Genomic DNA, 19575 nt, shown 5'->3' with positions numbered 1-19575 from the left:
GAGCGGCGTTTCTCCAGGGGGAGAATCTGTAATCTGTACTGTATCGTGTTTTCATTTTGTTTTGTAAACCGCCGTGATCATAGGAATGGCGGTATATAAATAAAATTTCAATCAATTCAATCAATAGGTCTCCTCCTCTTTCCTCTTTCTTTATCCCTCTCCCCATTCCTTATTGTTGGCTCCTCTGTTCCTCACTAGCTTCATAATAGTCCAGAAAGAAGAGTCACAATGGTAGCTGCCCATCGGACACTCCTTCCGTCCCATTGCTCAGACTGAGCTAGATCATGTACACTTACTGAATAAGGGCCAGGAGCCCTGTTGCATTACACTGGTGCATAGAGAATCACAGCCCTGGCAAAAAACTAACACTGTTTCAGCTTATTACAGCAAAAAGGAACTAGTTACCAAAGTAACCTGTCACAACCAACCAATTACTTTGAAGCTTTGTGCAAGACCAACAGGAATTCTTCAGAATATGGACACAAATCTGTCTGTATTCAGGGCAGACACTGGAAACAAAAACACCTGGATATGGTTGTCTTAAAGGAAGTGCCAGTTTAAATGCTCAGGAACCACCTCCAGGAGGGTCAGATCAGCAAGGAAGGTTTACAACTTACTGTGTGATTGTTCAGCATGAACTGCACAGCGCTCAGTTTCACCAGTTTCCTAACGCTGCTGTAGGTAGAAACAATGTTAAGGAAAGAGCAAGGCAACCCAACTGGCCACCAGCCTGGCAAGCAAACCCTAAAAGCATGAGCTGGAGGAGGAATATGCAATGTGCGCTCTACAAATAATTGCCACAGCCATTTGGAAGGGACACCCTGATAAGCATAAGGGCCTAGATCCAGGGCTTTACAGAGCTGTGTCCACCCATCATGCCTCCTGCATCTCTACCCACCCAAGCTTCCCACTTAATCTTAATTTATCTGACCTGTTATATATTTGGAGCTAATTATGACAATATAGTTCATCCAAATTTATCCAGGAGGAATAGGCTGTGAAACAGGACAGTGGATGCTGAAGGACACCCGAGTGAAGAAGCCTGACTCTGCCTGACAGCTGGATGCTAGCAGAGTGAGGGTTTGGTGCTGCCTTGCTATGACTGCCCAAACCCAGGGAAGTCTGCCGAAAAGGATATCCAATGGAGAGATCATTGAGAAGCTGTAGTGTCTTGGAGGTGATTGGTTCACAGCGTCCCCAGTATTTCAAGTTGGTGATGCTGCAGAGAGAGAGAGAGAGAGAAAACACACACCCAAGATGAGAGAGTGCTCCCCTCCTTCTCCCCCAAAAGGTAATCTCTGCAGAGATACAGAGTTGGATGCCAGCATGTCTCCAGAGCCTACTGGGCAAGCAGCTGTCCTGAAGCAGCTCAGGCCCAAAGCCTGCACCTCCAGCCGAGGGGCTGAATTGACTGCCTCTTCGGAAGCCCCTCTTTAAACGCACATTGTCAAAAAGCAGGAGCACTTACATTTTCCCTATGAAGACACTCAGGACCATGGTTTCATCATTCAGCCCAAGGACCTCTGAGAGCCGGCGATACAGCTGGAAGTGGAAAACAAAAGCCAAGCTCAGAGCCTTCAACAGAATTTCAAGTAGGTGAGCAAGTTTTCTAATTTGCAATGAGAGAGGAGGGATTTGGGGGAAAGCTGCAGAATGGAAATAGTGTCTGTTTAATTTGGCTCCAAGGGGTAACTATGGCCAAGTTTCAACAACCAGAAACTCACAGAGAATATGCTGGGGACTGAAGGTTTATGGCAGGAAGGAGCAGGGCCAGATGATGTGAAATGCATGATGCAGATCTACAAGTGAGAAGCAGTAAGAGCTACTTCAAAAAGAAGCATTTTACCTTAGAGGATTTCTGCACCTGGTCTCCAATGTAGATTTTCCGAAACTGCTCAAAGAAGCTCAGCATGGCAAGCTCCAGCTTCTCATTGCCTGCTTGAGCCAGGCGTGAGTCTGTCAGGTTCATGAGCTGAAGGACCCTGGGAAGGCAGGAAGTCATGGGGGACTGAAGGTCAAACAACATGACAGGGGTTGAGTGCACAGCCCATAGGTCCCAGGTTGCTCCTGCAGTTAAGAGGTAGGGCCCCACATGCATCACAACAAGGCAAAGAAAGGCCAATAGCACTATGTCCAGGCCTCCTGCACTCCTGGATGGGAACAGAGGGCTGCTTACAGCCTCTTGCCTCCGTCACGCCAGGCATAAATCCTAGCAGAGCACAAGGTTCAGCAGGCAGGTACTGGTTTCAAGGAAAGACAGTTTTGCATCACGAAGTGTCACTGTGGCCATGTGTGGCAGGGGCACCTGAGGCACAAGCTCTGCTCAAGTGCTCACCATGAGCAGGGAGAGCCTTTGGTCAGGCTCTCAAAGGGCTGCACCATTTTCAGACACGAAAAAATAAGTCCATATTGTATTCATGTGTTAGCTGTACCCAAAATGTTATATATGGCTGAGCTAAGTGGGCCTTAAAATAATCTTAGGGAAACCTGTCTTGTGAGCAATCTTATGGGCTACAGCAGTAATGCACATCAGTGACTGATGCTGAGAAAAGTCTTGGAGAGGCTTGGAAGTAGTCATGAGATACTGGGCTTACAGGAGACTGTTATATCTATCTGTCAGCATTCTGTCCTGAATCACCAGGATGTCTGTAGGCTATATTGTTCATTAAGAAAACTGGATTTTGCAAATCTTTATCTTACTGGGCAGTGTGTGTATTTGCCTTCAAGTCCCCTGTGAACTTATGGTCACCCCAGGAATGTCATAGTGTTTTCTTAGGCACGGAAGACTCAGAGGTGGCTTTGTCAGTTCCTTCCTCTGAATATCGTCTCTAGCATCTGGTCTCTGTTGGCAATTTCTCCTCCAAACACTAATCAGGGGGCTGACCCTGCTTAGCATCCAAGATCAGATGGGATCTGGTTCCTTTGGAGAATTTAGGCCCTTACTGTGCAACATCTATTTGCTTTTTTGAGCAAACTATTCTTGTCTATTTTGGAAAACTTTGCATTGGCCACATACTCTCAAGGGTTAGTTTCACCAAGACCAGAAATTACTTTTGTTTTACACTGAATGAACACAAAACAAAGGTGTGCTCAAAGCAACGGAGTCTGAACTGGTGCAGCAGCTCCCACCCACAGAAAACCTCTGGATTCTAGCAAGAAGGGGAAGTTGCGCATTGCTAGGATCAGCGGCAGGGAGTGCCACAGCCAGTGCCCTATGCTTCCAGGCATGCTTTTAAGAGGAAGACAACATCTCATACCGGCAAACAAGTTCCCCATCCATGGCATCCTGCTCATCTGTGCTGGCAAACGATACTCGGCCGCCGATCACAGCCCCAATGATATAGACCAGCCACGTCAGGCGCCCTGGAACCAAAAGAGACCACTTTTCTCCTGTACGGTTTTTATCAACTTTGCCTGATGAAGAAGCCAATGAAGATTCAAAAGCCTGCATAATGTATTTTATGCTTTGAAGTTGCCCCCCCAAAAAGTATCACTGCTTGTGGATTTGGGATTTTGTTGCATATGGCCACACTAGGATCATCCAGAGCAGAATCCCATTAATTCCCAGTTCAAGCTTTTCTTCTACTGTTTACTGCAGACACACTTCTGCAACCTGACACCAAATTTTCAAGCCCTCTTTCACCATCTTCTCAATGCAGATGCTGCTAAAAAGCTTCCAGTAATATGAAAAGGGGAGCTGTAAAAATGGAGTTTGTCAGAGCCTTTGTTCACTGAGGTATGCTTGTATGGCCACAAATACATTGACGTCTTGTTCGTCACAAGAGCCAGTGGGGTTTAAATGTCACTTTACAACAGCAGGACTTCCATTTTTTGCTTCCCATAGGAAACATTTAACAAACTGCTGTAACACAGTAGGTTCAACTAATATTTAATAGCATCCACAGCCTCTCTTCCTCTAATATTCTTTTCTCAGCTGAAACCTGCCAGCTTTTACCAAGTCCTTTTCTGCTTCCACTGTTCTATTTTTGAGTCAACAATCTCAAAAATCCACAACAAATACTAAGAAGATGAATAAAGCTGTGAGAAGAGCAGCATGGTGTCAGGGCAGACTGGGAACTGGGGCTCAAAGTATTTTTGGTGCTATGAGAGTGGAGTTGTGTTGCTGCTCCTCTCTCCTCCAGGGACTCACCTTCCTGTACTGCCACATCCACAGGAATGGCTGTCGCACTCTGCAGCAACTCTTGGTAAGACTGGGCTGACTGGTCAAACAACTGCACAAGGAGCGCACAAGTCTTCTCATACTCGCAACGGCCAATAGTGGACAGCTGGTCAAGCTGCTGCTGCACCAGACCCGTGTCATCCAGGGGATCTTCCAGGCCATCTCTGCACACACAAGAAATAGCAGGGCAGAAAAACCATTTTAAAAAATCCTTCCGATGGACGAACCAAGCTTCCTGTTCAAAGAAGGAAACTCAAAACAAGGCAGCTTTGTCTCTCTGCCACATTCTACTTCATGGGACAGAACTACCTTGAGAGTTCTGTCGGTTTATAGGCAGACCTGAAAAGAGTGGAACAAGTAAAGGACTCACCCTCAGAGCCACCAAAAATTGTCAGGATTGGTAAGGGCCAGGAAGGGCAAAGGGCAGGCAAGTGCCTCTGTGGCTTAAGTACCTGCTGCCCCTTGGCCACTTTTACCTCAATATTATGTGCACAGACTCCAGCCTGGAGGTGATGTATGCTTTGGTGACCTCAGGTGTGTATGTCTCCAGCATGTGGGGCTCTGTGGCTTTGACGTATGGAACGGAGGCTGCCAGTCGCTGCCACAGGCTTAGGAGATAGTGGACGCTGTTCGGAGCAAACTCCCAGTGCTACAGTGAGAGAGAGAAGGAAGCTGAAGGCCACTTTTAACACTTGCCTGCACCACCACAGTGGCCTTTGAACAACATGAAACAGGAGCTATTTGAACTCCTAGTGGGCAATGCTAATAATGAACCCATCCAGGATCTTGCAGATATATCTGGCTGCTAATAAACTTTGAAGAGGAAACCCAAACTCAGCATTTTAGGAACTTGAGCTTCCATACTTTTTAACCATCTCTTTCAGCCTCTGAATACAAAGAATGAGTCTCCATTATTCTCTCTCCAATTTGTCAAGTTAATTGTGCTTGTTCTTTCACAAGAGCCATGTCAGGAAAAGGATTGTGCTCCAAAGGCTACATAGAGTTTTATGTCACATTAAGAACTAAGAAGTGGTGTATTGGCATAAATCTTTTGTAGACAGTGGTCCATTCCATCAGCTGCAGTTGATGGCATTTTTAAGTCTTTCAGGTGCCACAAGATTGTTTCGCTCCAGCCCCTGCTTTCTTGCCCTTGAGATGTTGGGGTTTTAACAGAAGCTATGCTGTTTATCGCACTTGTCTGTAGGCAAGCTTGTTTTCTCACACTGGAACAAACTCAAACATTGCATGGCAAAATGATTCTGTGTGATGCACATGTTGGCCAGAGGCACAAAGGTCCTGAGAGGTCCTGAAATTTAACTGCCGCCCAGCTCTGTCCACTTGGTTTCAGAGTGACTCTGTCTGGCCTTGCGGCATGACTAGTGTTCTCCCCTCCACTGCAACCTCCCCCTGCCACTCCCCCCTTCCACCCCAATTGCAGGAAACCATGCCATGCAGTTTCTCACCTGCAAACTGGTCACTGTGAAGTTGGCAATGAGTCGGATGACTTCTGGGTAGTTTTCCACTTTCACCAGCTCCCCCAGCTGGTAATTGCTTTTCAGCCGGGCGAGCAGCCGACAGAACTCATGGTAGTTGTTTGGGTCTGACAAGCTCTGAGAACAGAGACAGAGTCAGGCCAACATGGTGGAATGGTCCACAACCCTGGACCTAGAGGAGTCCTGAAACCCTGCACTGGGAATGTCTCCACTGAATGAGGAAAGCACCTGTAAACTGCTGAGCAATTATTTTCTGTACACTGTACAAAAGCCCTCTTGCACAGCCTGGTATAGCCAAAGCTTGGCCTACTGCCTGCAGAATCCAACAACTAGGTAGACAAGAAGTTCCAGGCAGCAGTAGCCGCCTCCAGCTTCTGGCCCACATAAGGCTGTCCTCTGATTTAGGGCCTGTGGCCATCTACATTTAACAATGGCTCACCTGGGGGTTTTCCAGTATTCGCTTGACGCCATCAACAAGATGAGACAAAAACTTTGCTCTTTCTGCATTGTTAAATAGGGACCTACGGACAGAAGCGATTTGCACTAGACACGATAAGACCTAAAGGAAGCAGAAGCAATAAAATGAAGAAGCGTGAGTTGTCAAGAAGGGAGTAGCTGAGGAGGGGGGGGGGAAGGATACAAACAGCCAAGGGGTTCCAGAAAGAGATGGGTGTCCAGGGGAGAAGCATTTCTTCCTGACCTCCACTACGGTGATCAAGCCAATCCCCCAAGCCTTATCAGCAGGAAGGTTACTTGGAATGCCCTTGCCTAGTAAGTTCGGGATGCCCCACTCACCAAAGGTGAAAACGTAGGAGGGATGGAATGGTATAGGTCAAAAAACAGCTGTAAGGTTGAGGAATCTAGAAATGCTGGAAGAGATACAAACACATTATCAAGATTACCTCACAAACATACCGGGGCAGTGTGGTTCAGCCCACCATCCCAAACCTAGCTGCCAAACTCCCTCATCAGTCCAGAGCACTCCCCAGGCAGAGGGTGCAACTTCCCCAACCAGCTTTCTCAGCCCTGACTCTTAAGAGCCAAGAGTGTGAGTGACTGATGGTGCCCACATGGATCCAGGCGACATCAGTGTGAGAGCAAGGCTGGCTCCTGTTACCTGATCTCCAGCTGGTTGGGATCTGCACAGTGCAGAGGTCGTCCGAAGACTCGTCTGTGGATGTACCGATGAAGTCAAAGTTCAGGCAGTTGTGTGTGAGCTTGAGAAGCTGCATGAGGAGGCCATGCTGGCTTTCATCATTCAAGTTCAGGTTCTTCCCTGACGCCTAAAAAAAAAGGCTGAAAGCTTAAGAGGCAGACTCCGCTGGATGAACTGCATGCAAGATCATTTGAATGCAGATGATGGCATGACTGGCATATCTAAGGCTCCTCTACCTCAAAATACTAATGGCTCACAGTTAGCCCTGTAAAAAAGGGCATTTTAACTGGTGCTACGAGCCACTTTCCCATGTTTTACACAGTGGAATTTGGCTTTATTTGGTGCTTTCCCCCTGATTCTGAATATCTGCCAGACAGCCCTCTAGTTATTCAAATTCCTACATGCTGCTTTAAGGCAGCCAAGTTGAAGTAATCTCTGATGTCTCTTGGGGTAAAGCGTCACTAAACTAATGTAGATTTACTAAAGAACACAGCACAGCTGTCAGCAGAGGAAAATGCTGGGGAAAGAAATCAAGGTGATACTGAAATTTGGGGTGCTCCCTTCATCAAAACCTAAATTCCTCATTACAGCCCCAAACTGGTAAGACAAAACTTCCAGAACAGACAAGGACAGGAGAAATGCTTTTCTGTAGAGGCACACCAGCACCATTGCTGCAATGTTTCTATGGCTGCCTTTCAGGAAAAGGACCACAGCTTCTAGCCATTACACCCTGGCTCTCTAAAAACGTCACCAGGAATAGATGTCTCTTGATATATCAGGTGTGCAACAAGCCCTGCACAGTGATCCCCCGCTTTATTTCCAAGGAATCGGGCATGGGGAATTGCTTGCCCTAAGGTCATAAAATCCTAGAGTTGCATCCGCAAGAGCCATTCAGCCCAACCCTCTGCAAGCAGAAATACACAATCAAATATACAAAGGTCTGGGAGACCTTATCATATCCTTCTTACCTGTTTTAATAAATTGCATGAGAGTGTGAAAATATCAAACAAAGACGAGTCTCGGAATGAAGAGGCTATTTTCCTGTGCTTGGTCAAAGGATGTGTAGTGTCTGCCTGGAGAGGGAAGGGGGAAAGAGAGGCCATAATTATCACTCCAGCGCATGTTGAGAGAACTGAATGCAGGGAGTCCTAGGAGCCACACCAACCAATAATAACGGCTCAGCAGAGCAGCCCGTATGTCACTGCCTGCTGGCGAGTCAAAAAGACACGATGCGCCAGTGCTATATAACTCCAGGACAGTGGTCTCCATGCTGCTGTTAACTTTTTATTGAACTGCCAATAAAAACCATGCTAATTGCCTAGAATGCTAATTCTGAAAGCCATTCAACAGTTACAGTCTGTCTATACTGCTGAACAAAATTGCGAGCAAGCATTTAAGCACAGCTCAGGGTCTTCCGAACTAACATGTGATGCTCTGCTACAGGCTGGCATTCTTTGCAGGGGCCACAGACCCACACAGTCTATAAAAAGAGATATAGCAATCCTCATTCCCAACCGGGAACCAGCCGTCAATAGGGACTGGGCACCTAATCATCCCCATCTGCGTTGGTTTCACTTTTGAATGGAATAATAAATGACAACTGATGTATACAAAGGAACAGCAACACAAAATAATCACCCAGTTTTGTAAGGAAGGCAACAGTGGAAAGCACTCTAGAAACTAAAAGAAGGCAAATATCATGCGGAAACTGATAGACGGTGTTAGAAGGAAAAGCACAAGAAAAAGGGGCTTTTAAGACAACTAGTAGTAGGTATCAATATGGCTTCATCAATGCGTCTCAAAATATGCCAGGGCTTGAAATGGAAAATCACAAAGGTGCTCTCCTCCATATCCTTGGAAGGCAGTCTGGAGAGATTCCCTTGCACAGACCTGCTCCTGGGCAACTCCTACTCACTGTGTAAGAAAATCCCCCCTCTGGAACCAGATCTACATGCCCACCAATTCCAATGGCCAGGAGAGGCACAGGACTAACACAGACTCTGAGCCCAGGCCCTTCCCTGATATACGTGCCCTTTCTCTGACAGCATGCTGGATAGCAATGTCCAGCCAGAAGGCTGTGCAACCAATGCCTAGATGGTTCTGGACCATGCCAACCACTACCATGTCAGGATGCACAGGGAAGCCACTGAAATCCACAAACACCTGGACAATTTCAACAGGAAAGAGGAATCCCTTAAAGTAAACAAGGTTTGGCTACCAGTCCTGAAAGACAGCAAGATAAAGACAAATGCAAATGAGAATCTCCCAGGGTCAGGGGTTCCCAGCAGACAATGAGCAGGAATCAAGCAGACATTAGTCCTCTTATGCAGACCCTCACCCCCTGAGGACTGCCATCAGCAACCAACAAGACACATGCAAATCACTCCTGCCTTTCCAGATCACACAATATATATAGCCAAGTCCTTTCCAGGCAAACATGTTCTGAAGAGGCCAGCCACAGATGCTGATTGCAAAACGTCAGGAAGAAACGCTGCTAGAACATGGCCACAAAGCCCGAAAAACCCACACAAGACTAAACAGTGCCTAGATGTGCTTTGCAAGTGTCTGCCTTCAGGTATACAATACTCAGCATCATTACAAGTTACAGCAGGAGCATTTGGAGACCACAGCATGAAAAAAAATCCACCCATGTTCTTTGCAGCCCAACAAAGTACCCCCAAAAGTGAACAATTTCATGACATCCTTTCCCCACCTCTGAAGCCTTCAAGCCACTGGTATTCAAAGGAATCACGACTGTTAGCCATAACAAGTCTGGCTTGCAGTTATACAGACACATGGTCATGTCCACACCAAACGCTGGCTCTTCCCACAAAATAGGAAATCACTGTGAGCACTCCTTGAAATACATGACTACATGGGGCAGTGTATTTAGGCTATCTTAAATAAACCCCACTTTCTAGTTTAAAGCCACTTTCCTCAGCCCCAGCTTTATAAATATACTTCCACCAAACGGTAGCAGAGGCCACTGCAGAGCGCACAAGGGAGATTAAAACCCAGAACGCAAACCCTTTCACTCCCGATGGCAGCCACACTCCTTTGGGCCTCTCTAAATGCAATCTGACATATCACATCAAATGGCTAAGACTACTGAGGAAAGAGCCTGCCAGGTCTAGCTAAGAGGACAGGGGTTGCTGTGGTGCTTCACAGGAGCAGACACATGCTGACTAAGAAGTGGTAAAATGAGATCTGATACTGTCTTTTGAGTTGCCACAACACTCTTTGTAAGTACTAAGCAGGATGAAAGCGCACTATGTTTATGAAGGATTTTTTTCAAAGCAGAGGAACTGTCAGAACGTAATGACTCCCAGCAATTGTGAAAAGGGAGCCTTGCCACCTGCTGCTGAACTGAAGGTGTGGTGGGTCCAGATTGAGAAATGCTCCTTAGACCACCACTGTTTTGATCTCTTCCCTCTAAAAGTGCTGCCTTTTGAGCTTCTGGAAAAGGAGATAGGCAGAGAAAGGAGGCTAGAGATGGAAAAGTCCATTTCTTACCATCAAAGCACACCACTGCAGAGACAAAAATCAGCGCACAGTGACACACAGTGAGCGGCACACAGCAAAATGAATGAGAAAGGTTGACACTTACTTCACTGAGGAAGGCTGTAGCACTTACTTGATTAATTTCATTGGTTAGCTGAGAGAGAATTGTCACTCCTATGATGCAGTGCTCTACACTGTCCTGGAGAAGGAATGGGAACGGTCAGCTTGAATGACAAAGGCTGCAAGGCACAGGCAGTGCGCACAAAATGCCGCCATCTCATTGCACCACAGACACAGACAATCTCCTCAGGGAAGAAATACAGGCACAACTGTACTCTGACCATCCCAGGTGGTTATCTTTTAAGTTATCTCTCTTACTAGGCCTTATGTTTTCAGCTGATTCTTGAGAGGCTGTATAAGTGTAATTTAAATAAATAAAATTAAAGCTGATACTACAATACTGGATCAAGCATGAATCTTCCAGTGCGGTAGACACCTCACAGGCACCCTCCGTCCTGGGACCTCCCCAAGGGTCCCTGCATTTGTGGTTCCATAATGCAGCTAAGGATCTGCCAGACAGTTAACAGCATCTTCCTAAGAACTGCTCGATTCCCAGGGGAAAGCCCTTCCCAAAATGAAATAGCCAGTGCCCCCCCCCCCGGCTCACAGGGGCAGTCCTTGGTTGGAAGGATGGAGCTCTTGTCCAACAACTGCTCAAAGGGTCACAAATCCTCCCCCAGCCTTCAGTAAAAGGGGGGAGGAGGAGGAGGAGGAGGCCTTCTCTCAACAGCTGATGCTCAGGAGATGACTTTGTGGGTTTCTCTCTTCTCCACCAGAAACTGGTTATTACACGATTTTGCTGAGATTTTGATCCTTTTATTTATTTCTTTTCACTGCTCATTTAAAAAAGTATTTGGTGGAAGTTCCAGGAAAGGAAACCTTTTCTTCACAGAGAACATGGTTAACTGTGGCATTCCTTGCCTGCGGATGTAGTGACAAGTGATGAAGCTGGCAATGTTTGCAAAAGCTTACATAATGGGAAGGCGGGCGAGTTATCTTTAAGGTGTCCCAGGACCCTTTGTGGTTTTAACCACTATCTCACTTGGTTTTCCAATGAGATGAGATTAGATAAATTCAAAGGGAAGGTTAAGGGGAGATACAATGGCTTCAAATATTTGGAAAACTGTCATTGGAAGAAGCAGCAAAGTTTCTCTGCTGTTCTAGAAGGCAAGACAAGAACCAATGGGGGACCCTGCAGAGAGACACACAGATTTTGGCCAGATTTTAGGAACAGCTGCTGAACAGCCCCAGCAGATGTAGAGCTGGAAGAGATGTGTCACAAGTGTCTCTTTACCTGCGACAAAACATGTTGATTAGCAATGAAGGTGCCTTGTCTCCACGCTGGGAGGTATAAAATCAATCAATCAGCCAATCAAGGGTGGAACAGAGTTATCTTTCACAAGTACAGCAGCAAATGCACTGCTTTTTATTGGTGTAAAGATAGACATTTTCTGATTACTTTCAATAGGTTTTAAATGGGCATTTTGACAGTATCTCTTTTCATGCCATCCCTATGACCAATCCTCAGAGGTCAGTGGGGGTTTTGTTTTTACATTTAGAAGGAATGATAATGGGCAACACATCAAGCAATGCACCAAGAACAAGCTAAATACAGCAGTAAATTACTTTTAAAATACAATGAGAACATGCTACTTTTGGAAAAGGAGCGTTCTAAGCGCTGGCAGATGCTGAGCCTTCCTTCTCTGGAGATGGCTGGACAGGGATGCTGCCATGACACTGAGCAAAGTGCCCTGCAATGAGGGCCTTTCCAGCACTGCAAGTCAGGAAGGACAAAGGCTATCCATGGCCACCACTCATGAAGACTATAACCCATGGGCAGGCATAGGTCATCCTCGATTGCTTGTTGTGTTCCTCAAGGGTCCCCCAGCCCTCACTCCTCACAGTTCGGAGTTCTTCCCAGTCTGTAAAAGACCAGCCTATTCCCTGAGTGTTACAACAACCCTCACGATGAAACCATTATATAAGCAACAAGGGAATGTGATGGAGGAGAAAGCCAACCTGTAAAAACCTCGTCACATCAGTGATGACGTTTCTGAAAACGTATTCATCCTTCTGGCAGTCAAACCAGCCTAGCTTTGTGATCCTGGCATAGAGCTGAATTAGTGCTTGGGTCACAAAGGTTGCAAGCTTGGGCCTGGTTGCAAGGTAGTTGAGCACATAGTTTCCTGCAAAAGAGAGCATAGGAGTACCCAGATCAAGACGAGGGATGCTGTGCCCCAATGGCAGGTTCAGTCACCCAGACAACAGCAAATGCGCCTTTCTAATAGGGGCTCAGCTTGATATTTTTTTCAAATTTACAACCCCAATATTTAACGAATGGCGCCCAAAGCAGCCAATGCCACCAAAGCAAGAGCAATGGTTGCAAATCAGGCTGGAAGAAGCAGAATTTCTTCAACCAAGGACTCCCAACATTCCTCACTAATGGGTATGCAAGCTAGTAAGGCTGCTAGGAGCATCAATCAGCCCAGCATCTGCAGGAGGAACATGGCTGCTGTTCAGCAACGTAAGCAATTTCTCATCGGAGCAAATGGCCAGGAGAGCTTACTGTCCAACGACAGCAACTTCAGAATGGGAATTTGACATTAACACTTGACCAGAGTCAGACACGTTAGTGAGGTCCTGCATGTGGGGGCTGGAAAGCCCTCCTCTCTCCCTCTCCTTAACATTATGGTCTTTTGTAGATTGGTCAAAAGCTTCCCAATGGGGAGGTTTGGGGGCATAAAAGTTGTGAAAAGCTAGGTGATCTCAACTGCCATCAGGAACATAGCTAGGATTTTAGGAAGGGGGGGGGGGGGGTTCCAGACTAAGTGCCACCATTATAATGGGGCTTGGGTGCGGCGGTGCAGCAGCACACACCATTCATTTTTCTAATGGAAGGGGGGTCCAGACCCCAAGAAACCCCCCTCCTTGGCTACATCCCTGCTGCCATGGTTAGATGAACCCTTTTTAGGTTCTCTGTACTTTAAAAGCTTATCTTCCTCTCTCTATTTTTACCTCTCTCTGCTAATTCAAGCGTCAATCCTACTGGTAGTCCTAGAGTAGACCCACTAAATCAGTGGAACCTAATTGTCTACTCTAGTTGGAAATCACAACTGAATTTAAGCCTTAGTGTTTTAGGATTGCTAAATTGCATTTGGAGAGCTAGTATAGTGGTTGGAGTGTTGGGCTATGACTCTGGAGATAAGGGTTCAAATTCCCACTAGGTGACCTTGGGCAAGCCACACTCTCTCAGCCTCAGAGGAAGGCAAAGACAAACCTCCTCTGAAGAAATTTCGCCAGGAAAACCCAGTGATAGATCTGCGTTAAGGTAAAATTCATGTTACTTCTTGCCTTAGGCTGTTGGCCTGGCTGAAAATAAACACGTAAGATGTGATGAGGAAAACCCATGTCTCTTCTGACACTGGCACACTGAATACTGACATGCATCCGTAAGCATCTCAAGCAAATGATCTGGATGCCTGGCAGGCTGCAATACAGGGATTTGGTTTTTAACTTACGTATGTCTATTCGCTGTTCCAAGGGCAGAGGGTTGTTTGTGCGCGACACCAATTTCGTAAGGCATGTAGCTGCCAATAGCTGGGAGTAAGAGGACTGCAGGTTTAATAAACAGATAGATAGTTAGATAGATAGATAGATAAATAAATAAATAAATAAGATGTGAGTACAATTCAGTTTTAAGTTCAGGATATATTTTATGCAACCTGATATAATGAAGTTTAAGAAAATTAATGGTATGACAACAATCATGTTGTTACAAAAGGGTAAGAACACCTGGGGAAGAACTCTCCTAGATCATTATCAAGCTTTTCACTTCTGCAACTGATGATGTGTTTAACAGAAGGAAACAAAAATGTGACAGCAATCAAGCTCTTTACTGCTTCAGGTCCCCTTCATTATTAAGCCTTTCAGTTCTGCAGCTACTCCTTAGAAGAAAGGTTGCCTCCATGGTTTGGATGCCTTAATCCAAGTGTTAGCTAAAGGACTCCTACAAACATATTTACAGAAGGAGGGGTTGCACATTATTCTATACATTTTGTTGTTACATGTGAACTATTCCCTTGCGTTGTGTTTATACTGTTAATTATGTTATAATTACTTATATCTACACAGAAATGCTCATGCTGCTCCACTAAAGCACAGATGCCACTGCTTTTGAGTGAGTAACAGCACAGCTTCTGAACCCCATTCTCTTCCCTAGCCATGGTTTCTCTCCCGGGTTTGGGGGCTCTTGGTTCTACACGGGCATATTTCCCTGCACCAAGTGATGAACATGGAGCCCTCAAATACTCACAGCTCATTTCAGTGTTTTGGAAACAGCACGGTGGGCAAACAAGCATGCATACGAATAAAATGAACAAATACATACACTCCCTCTTTCAAGAAGGAGCTGGCACTTGTTCAAGCAGTCTGGGCTGTTGGTGAATTCAACCAGGGCTTTTTCCGCCTGCAGCCGTGTCGCGGTGTCTGTTGTCTCATAGAGTTGCTTGCACAGGTTCTCTAGCTGGGCTAGACTCTGAAATAAAACAGAGGAGAACATCTAATTATGTTTTGTCTCCCCTTTTTCCAGCAGAATTGCTCCTTCTAGGTTCTCTTGTCAGGTGCACTTTCTAGGTAAAGCAAAGGCCCATCAGACAAGGAGAAACTACACAAGTCAACACACACAGCCTCTGGTGTCTGCCATCGCTGCACATCCCAAAACATCAAACTTCTGTATGGGGGGAAATAGCCCCACCACCTTATAGTAAAGAGAAGTACTGCCACCTTCTATGAGGCTAAGACCAGAATTCCATGCTTCCGCTGTGACCCTTCAGTTGGAATTGTACAATTCCCACTCCAGTAATAAATGGCATTTGGTCATTGCTGTTTATATCTAGCAATATGGTTCTATTTTTCCATCTGTGATGTATCTAATAATTACTCCAGCCCAAAGGCCAACCCACATGATATGTGCTATCGGCCACACACTACTAATCAATCACAAAATACAAGATAGGGAGAAGAGAAGACAGAGAGGTGAAATGACAGCTCGGCTTAACTATCCGAAGGAGTAAAGTTATCTTCTGCTGCTCCAGAGACTAGGCTATGGAGCAATGGATTCAAACTACAGGAAAGGAGATTCCAGACAAAAACGTGAGGTAGAATTTCCTTATGGCAAGAGATGTTCGACAGTGGAATGGTCTGCCTTGGAGGGTGGTGGACTCTCCCTCTTTGGAGGTCTCTACACAAAGGTTGGATGAGCTGAGTTGTGGCAAGGGCTTGGGCTTGGGCTTGATAACCCTTGTGGTACCTTTCAGCTCTATAATTATATGATACTAATACATGCTCACTCTGCAATCGCCAGTGAATAAATGCTTGTGGTGGAGCAACAAAAGGGTGGGGATTCTTCCTCACCAAGGCTGGAGCATAGCAATTATGCAGCAAAAGAGCACTGCGCATATTAGATAAGGACCTAAGCATGAGACAGCTAGAGGCAGAACACTTGTGGAAGTTTTCCTATACAAAAGCATTCCAAAATAAGATGCACAAAGGCTCCTGCCTGATTCCTGTTTTATAGAGTCTGCTTCATTCAATACCTTTTGCATGGGAAATGCAACCATCGCCAAGTCTTGATCAATCAAGCTTCGAGAATGGAGCCTCGTCTGTTCGTTCCAGAACTGAACTCCCTGAAATCTGAGGACGCTGAGCATTGCCTCTCAGAGAAAACCCATCACCTTTGCCAAGGCAACTCTCAAGTTCTAGGCTCAAAAGACCCACAGACTGAATAGCGCTTTATTTTGAGATCAGTCATCTCCACACTTAGCATAGAAGGCTAATCTGTAAAAACGGTTTGAGTACGAGTATCCTGACAAAGAATCTTAAAAGAATATATTGTGTTTTAAATGGTTTTAATGTGGTTCTTGCTTCAGTGTAAAGATTCATTTAATTTTGTTTTAGTACTATATTTATTGTGTTGGTTTATATCTGATTTGTGATCATGTTTGCAAGCTGCCTGAGAGAAAGTGGGATATAAACTAACTAACTAACTAAACCAAATGCAGGAGGATGTGAGACCTTCCATAAGTAAGAGAAGTAAGAAAAGCAGGAGGATGCCTACTTATAACTGTAGTCTTGAGAGGTTGCTGGGAAGCCAGACCTATATGGATCTCTGAACATGCAAAGTGATGACTACAATGTCCTCTTCTCCAGAACAGAGAGGCAAGAGTCACATTCCCCAGAGAGATGTGCCCTGAGCGCTGGAGGCAGGCTGCTGGACCACAGGTTTTCCTTACCTACCTCCAGAATCCTGAACTAGGTGAGGGAAACATTTGTGCAGGTGGCTGCCTTGCCTTCCTGCTCACTTGCTCACTGTGTTGGAGTAGACCCAAAGGAAGCCACGGAGCAAGGCCACCTCACCCACCGCAGATGTCCGGAAGACGGATTGCTGAAGTGACTGCACTGATATCCCCAGAAGGACTACACTGACAGGTAAGGCATCTGCCTGCTGTAGTTTATGTGCGGTTCCCACATGGGAGAAGAGTAAGCTCTTGAGCTGGGGCACCACACTTCGCCCAGCCCCACTCAGGCCACACACCCGGAGTGTAGTGCTCTGCGACTGCGGGAGGCTTCTCAGCCGTGCCACTACAGCAGAGCTAAGAGATGGACACTTGCCTGAGGAATACTGGGGACAATGTACAAAACCATGTCACAGGTGCCAAGAGGAACCAGCAGCTAGCCAGCTCATAACACAGTTTAACTCTGGACAAGACCTAAAGCAAACCGCAAAACCAATGAAACCTGAGGCAGACTCCAGCTGTTCAGCCGAGGCAAAGTGCTTGGACTTGAAACACATCCAGATCATGCTATTTAGGTACTTGTTCATTCATTCATTCTCCTCCTGACATGTGACTCAGTGCAGCTTACAATATAGATTAAAACAAAGTACAGTTAAAAACCAGATAATTTAGGCTATCCTATTAAAACACTACAATGTAAAACAATGAGCACTCCAGGCTTGCTTTAAGGATTTGAGCAGAACGCTGGGAGGACAGCAGCACAAAACACTTCTGATCTCAGCAGCGCTTTATCCCTACAAAGAAAGAGCACAACTAGCAGCCTGCCTAGCAGAGATAACCGCCACCAGTAAGGCAGCCATAGAGGTCAGCAAGCAGCCACCCTGGATGGCCAGCTATCTGAAAGACTTTGATACCAGTTTGGCCAAAATGACAGAGACTTTGGGAAGGTAGCAAGAGGCCAGAAAGGAGGATAAGGGGTGAAGAGGCCATTTGAGACCCTGCTCATCCATCCCACTGTAGCAAGACTAGAAAGCAAAGAACTCCAGATGGTGAGCAGAAGAGGCAAGGTCCAGTTCATTTCCGGCCGCACTTCTCTGACAAATGAGGCCACTTGGTGCGCACAACGATGGTCTGTGCACCAAGGCTCACATTACCTCTACTGATAAAAGCAGTGGGGGCGGGGGGTGCCTCATCATTAAATTAAAGCATGTATGTCACCTTTGCCTTCACATTTTGGATACCAGTTGCTCTCTTAGCAGCATTGGAGAAATGGTGCCTCACTTTTTCCAGAAGCTAGTCCTCTGCAGGGACTTAGCACCCATGATGATGATGATGATGATGGCAGTCCATACATCACCATCACCAAAACACTCCTCTGCAGGCTCATTCTACTATCCTACTCCAGCTCCACACCCACAAGAGGAAAGTGAATCAAATGGCTGAGAAAGGGGGGAAAGGGGGAAATGAGAGCACACTTGTTTAGAAGCCTGTTCTCCTGTTTCAGCAACAATCCAAATTGCACACAGAAGGAAAGCAAATTAAATGGTGATGATCATGAGCTCTTGCAAGCAGAACAGCAGCAGCAGCAACAGCAGCACTGATGGCAAGGGTCACAAGAGCCTTCTCCCCCTTGCTCCTTCCCACTGCTGGCCCTCTGCCTCCATCACCCCATCCTCTGCCCCTCCTGCTCACCTCCAAACTCCTCACTCCCTGCTTTTCAGGGCGTTCTCCGCCTCCTGCCTTGTCCTCTTGCTCTTTCCTTGCTCACCCACATCCTCCTCACCCCAACGCTCACAATGGAGGAGGAGGAGGAGGAGGCCTCCATAAGGTAGCCCTCCTCCTCCTCCTTCTCCTCTCAGTAAAGCCACATCGCCATATCTAAAAAAGTTAGAATGCAAAAGCTGCTCCCTATAATGCTAGCGCTGTAAGTCAGCTAAACCAGAAAACCTAATACAAACAAGTTGTAATTGGAAGTAATCACAAGCCCTGCCCAATTCTGGCATTATGGCAGGGGAGAGAGATTAAGCTCATTTCACAGGAGATGGACAACTTTTGTCCTATCAAGATGGGGCAGCTGCATTGCCCACCGAGGCTCTGGTCGTATTGTCTTAGTCACATTCCTCCGGAACAAAGAAACCGAAATCTCTTGCTGGCCGCAGTCATCAAGAGGAGAGACCAGCCAAGCATGGCATTAGGAATCTGCATGAGTTGTGAGAAGACGGAATAAGCCAAGGAAGCCAGACTTGCTTTCCTTTTCTGTTAGAGATTCACTGCTGAAAGCCTCTATGTTGTTGTGTGCCCTCAAGTCGTTTCCAACTTTTGGCAACCCTGAGGTGAACCTAGAATGGGGTTTTCTTAGCAAGATTTGTTCAGAGGAGGCTTGCCTCTGCCTTCCCCTGAGGCTGAGAGCCAGAGCCTGGCCCAAAGGCACCCAGCAGAGAATCAAACCTTGGTCTCCAAAGTCATAGCCCAGCCTTCAAACCACTACGCCATTATCCAATAGACAACTCTGCTTTCATGTGACAGACATGAGGCACAACCCAAGCAACATTAAGGTCTTTTATTCCATCGGATAAACAGGTGTATGTGTTTATCTTCTGAATTCAAGATAACCAAGTCTTTAAAGCACTGGACTCTCTCCTGCACATTTTACAGTTATCCCATGGCCTTAAGGAACTGCAACAGGAGGTACCTTTGTGAGGCTGCAGCAGCGATTTATTACATTCATATCTTGCCTCTTGACACCAAAATACTGCCCAAGCGAGGGAGGAGCAACCACATTCAAACAAAAACATGCCATTCAAACGTAAGGATTTATTCCTTGGTGCCTCTCTGCATTCTCCATTGGACAAACAGGACAGTCTCTGTGCGGGAAAACAGACATAAGTCTCA

At 46.2% G+C, this 19575-nt stretch overlaps 1 protein-coding gene across 1 annotated transcript in view; it reads right to left on the bottom strand.

Annotated features, from left to right (window-relative positions):
* Positions 1-19575, bottom strand: part of XPO7 (exportin 7) — a 36138-nt gene that overhangs the window by 11896 nt on the left and 4667 nt on the right. The window contains exons 2-17 of the mRNA XM_042477144.1: positions 14778-14924; positions 13909-14002; positions 12410-12576; positions 10464-10529; positions 7798-7902; positions 6791-6956; positions 6469-6542; positions 6113-6232; positions 5644-5790; positions 4657-4829; positions 4151-4344; positions 3258-3363; positions 1847-1982; positions 1469-1542; positions 1139-1219; positions 618-681 (exon numbers count right to left, since the gene is read on the bottom strand). Of these exons, the coding sequence (XP_042333078.1) occupies positions 618-681; positions 1139-1219; positions 1469-1542; positions 1847-1982; positions 3258-3363; positions 4151-4344; positions 4657-4829; positions 5644-5790; positions 6113-6232; positions 6469-6542; positions 6791-6956; positions 7798-7902; positions 10464-10529; positions 12410-12576; positions 13909-14002; positions 14778-14924 (1914 nt within the window). The remainder of the gene's footprint in view (positions 1-617; positions 682-1138; positions 1220-1468; positions 1543-1846; positions 1983-3257; positions 3364-4150; positions 4345-4656; positions 4830-5643; positions 5791-6112; positions 6233-6468; positions 6543-6790; positions 6957-7797; positions 7903-10463; positions 10530-12409; positions 12577-13908; positions 14003-14777; positions 14925-19575) is intronic.

This window comes from Sceloporus undulatus, chromosome 6 (genome assembly GCF_019175285.1).
Source record: "Sceloporus undulatus isolate JIND9_A2432 ecotype Alabama chromosome 6, SceUnd_v1.1, whole genome shotgun sequence".
Taxonomy (NCBI): domain Eukaryota; kingdom Metazoa; phylum Chordata; class Lepidosauria; order Squamata; family Phrynosomatidae; genus Sceloporus; species Sceloporus undulatus.
Note: the sequence above shows the minus strand (reverse complement) of the source record. Positions and strands in the feature narration are given on the sequence as shown.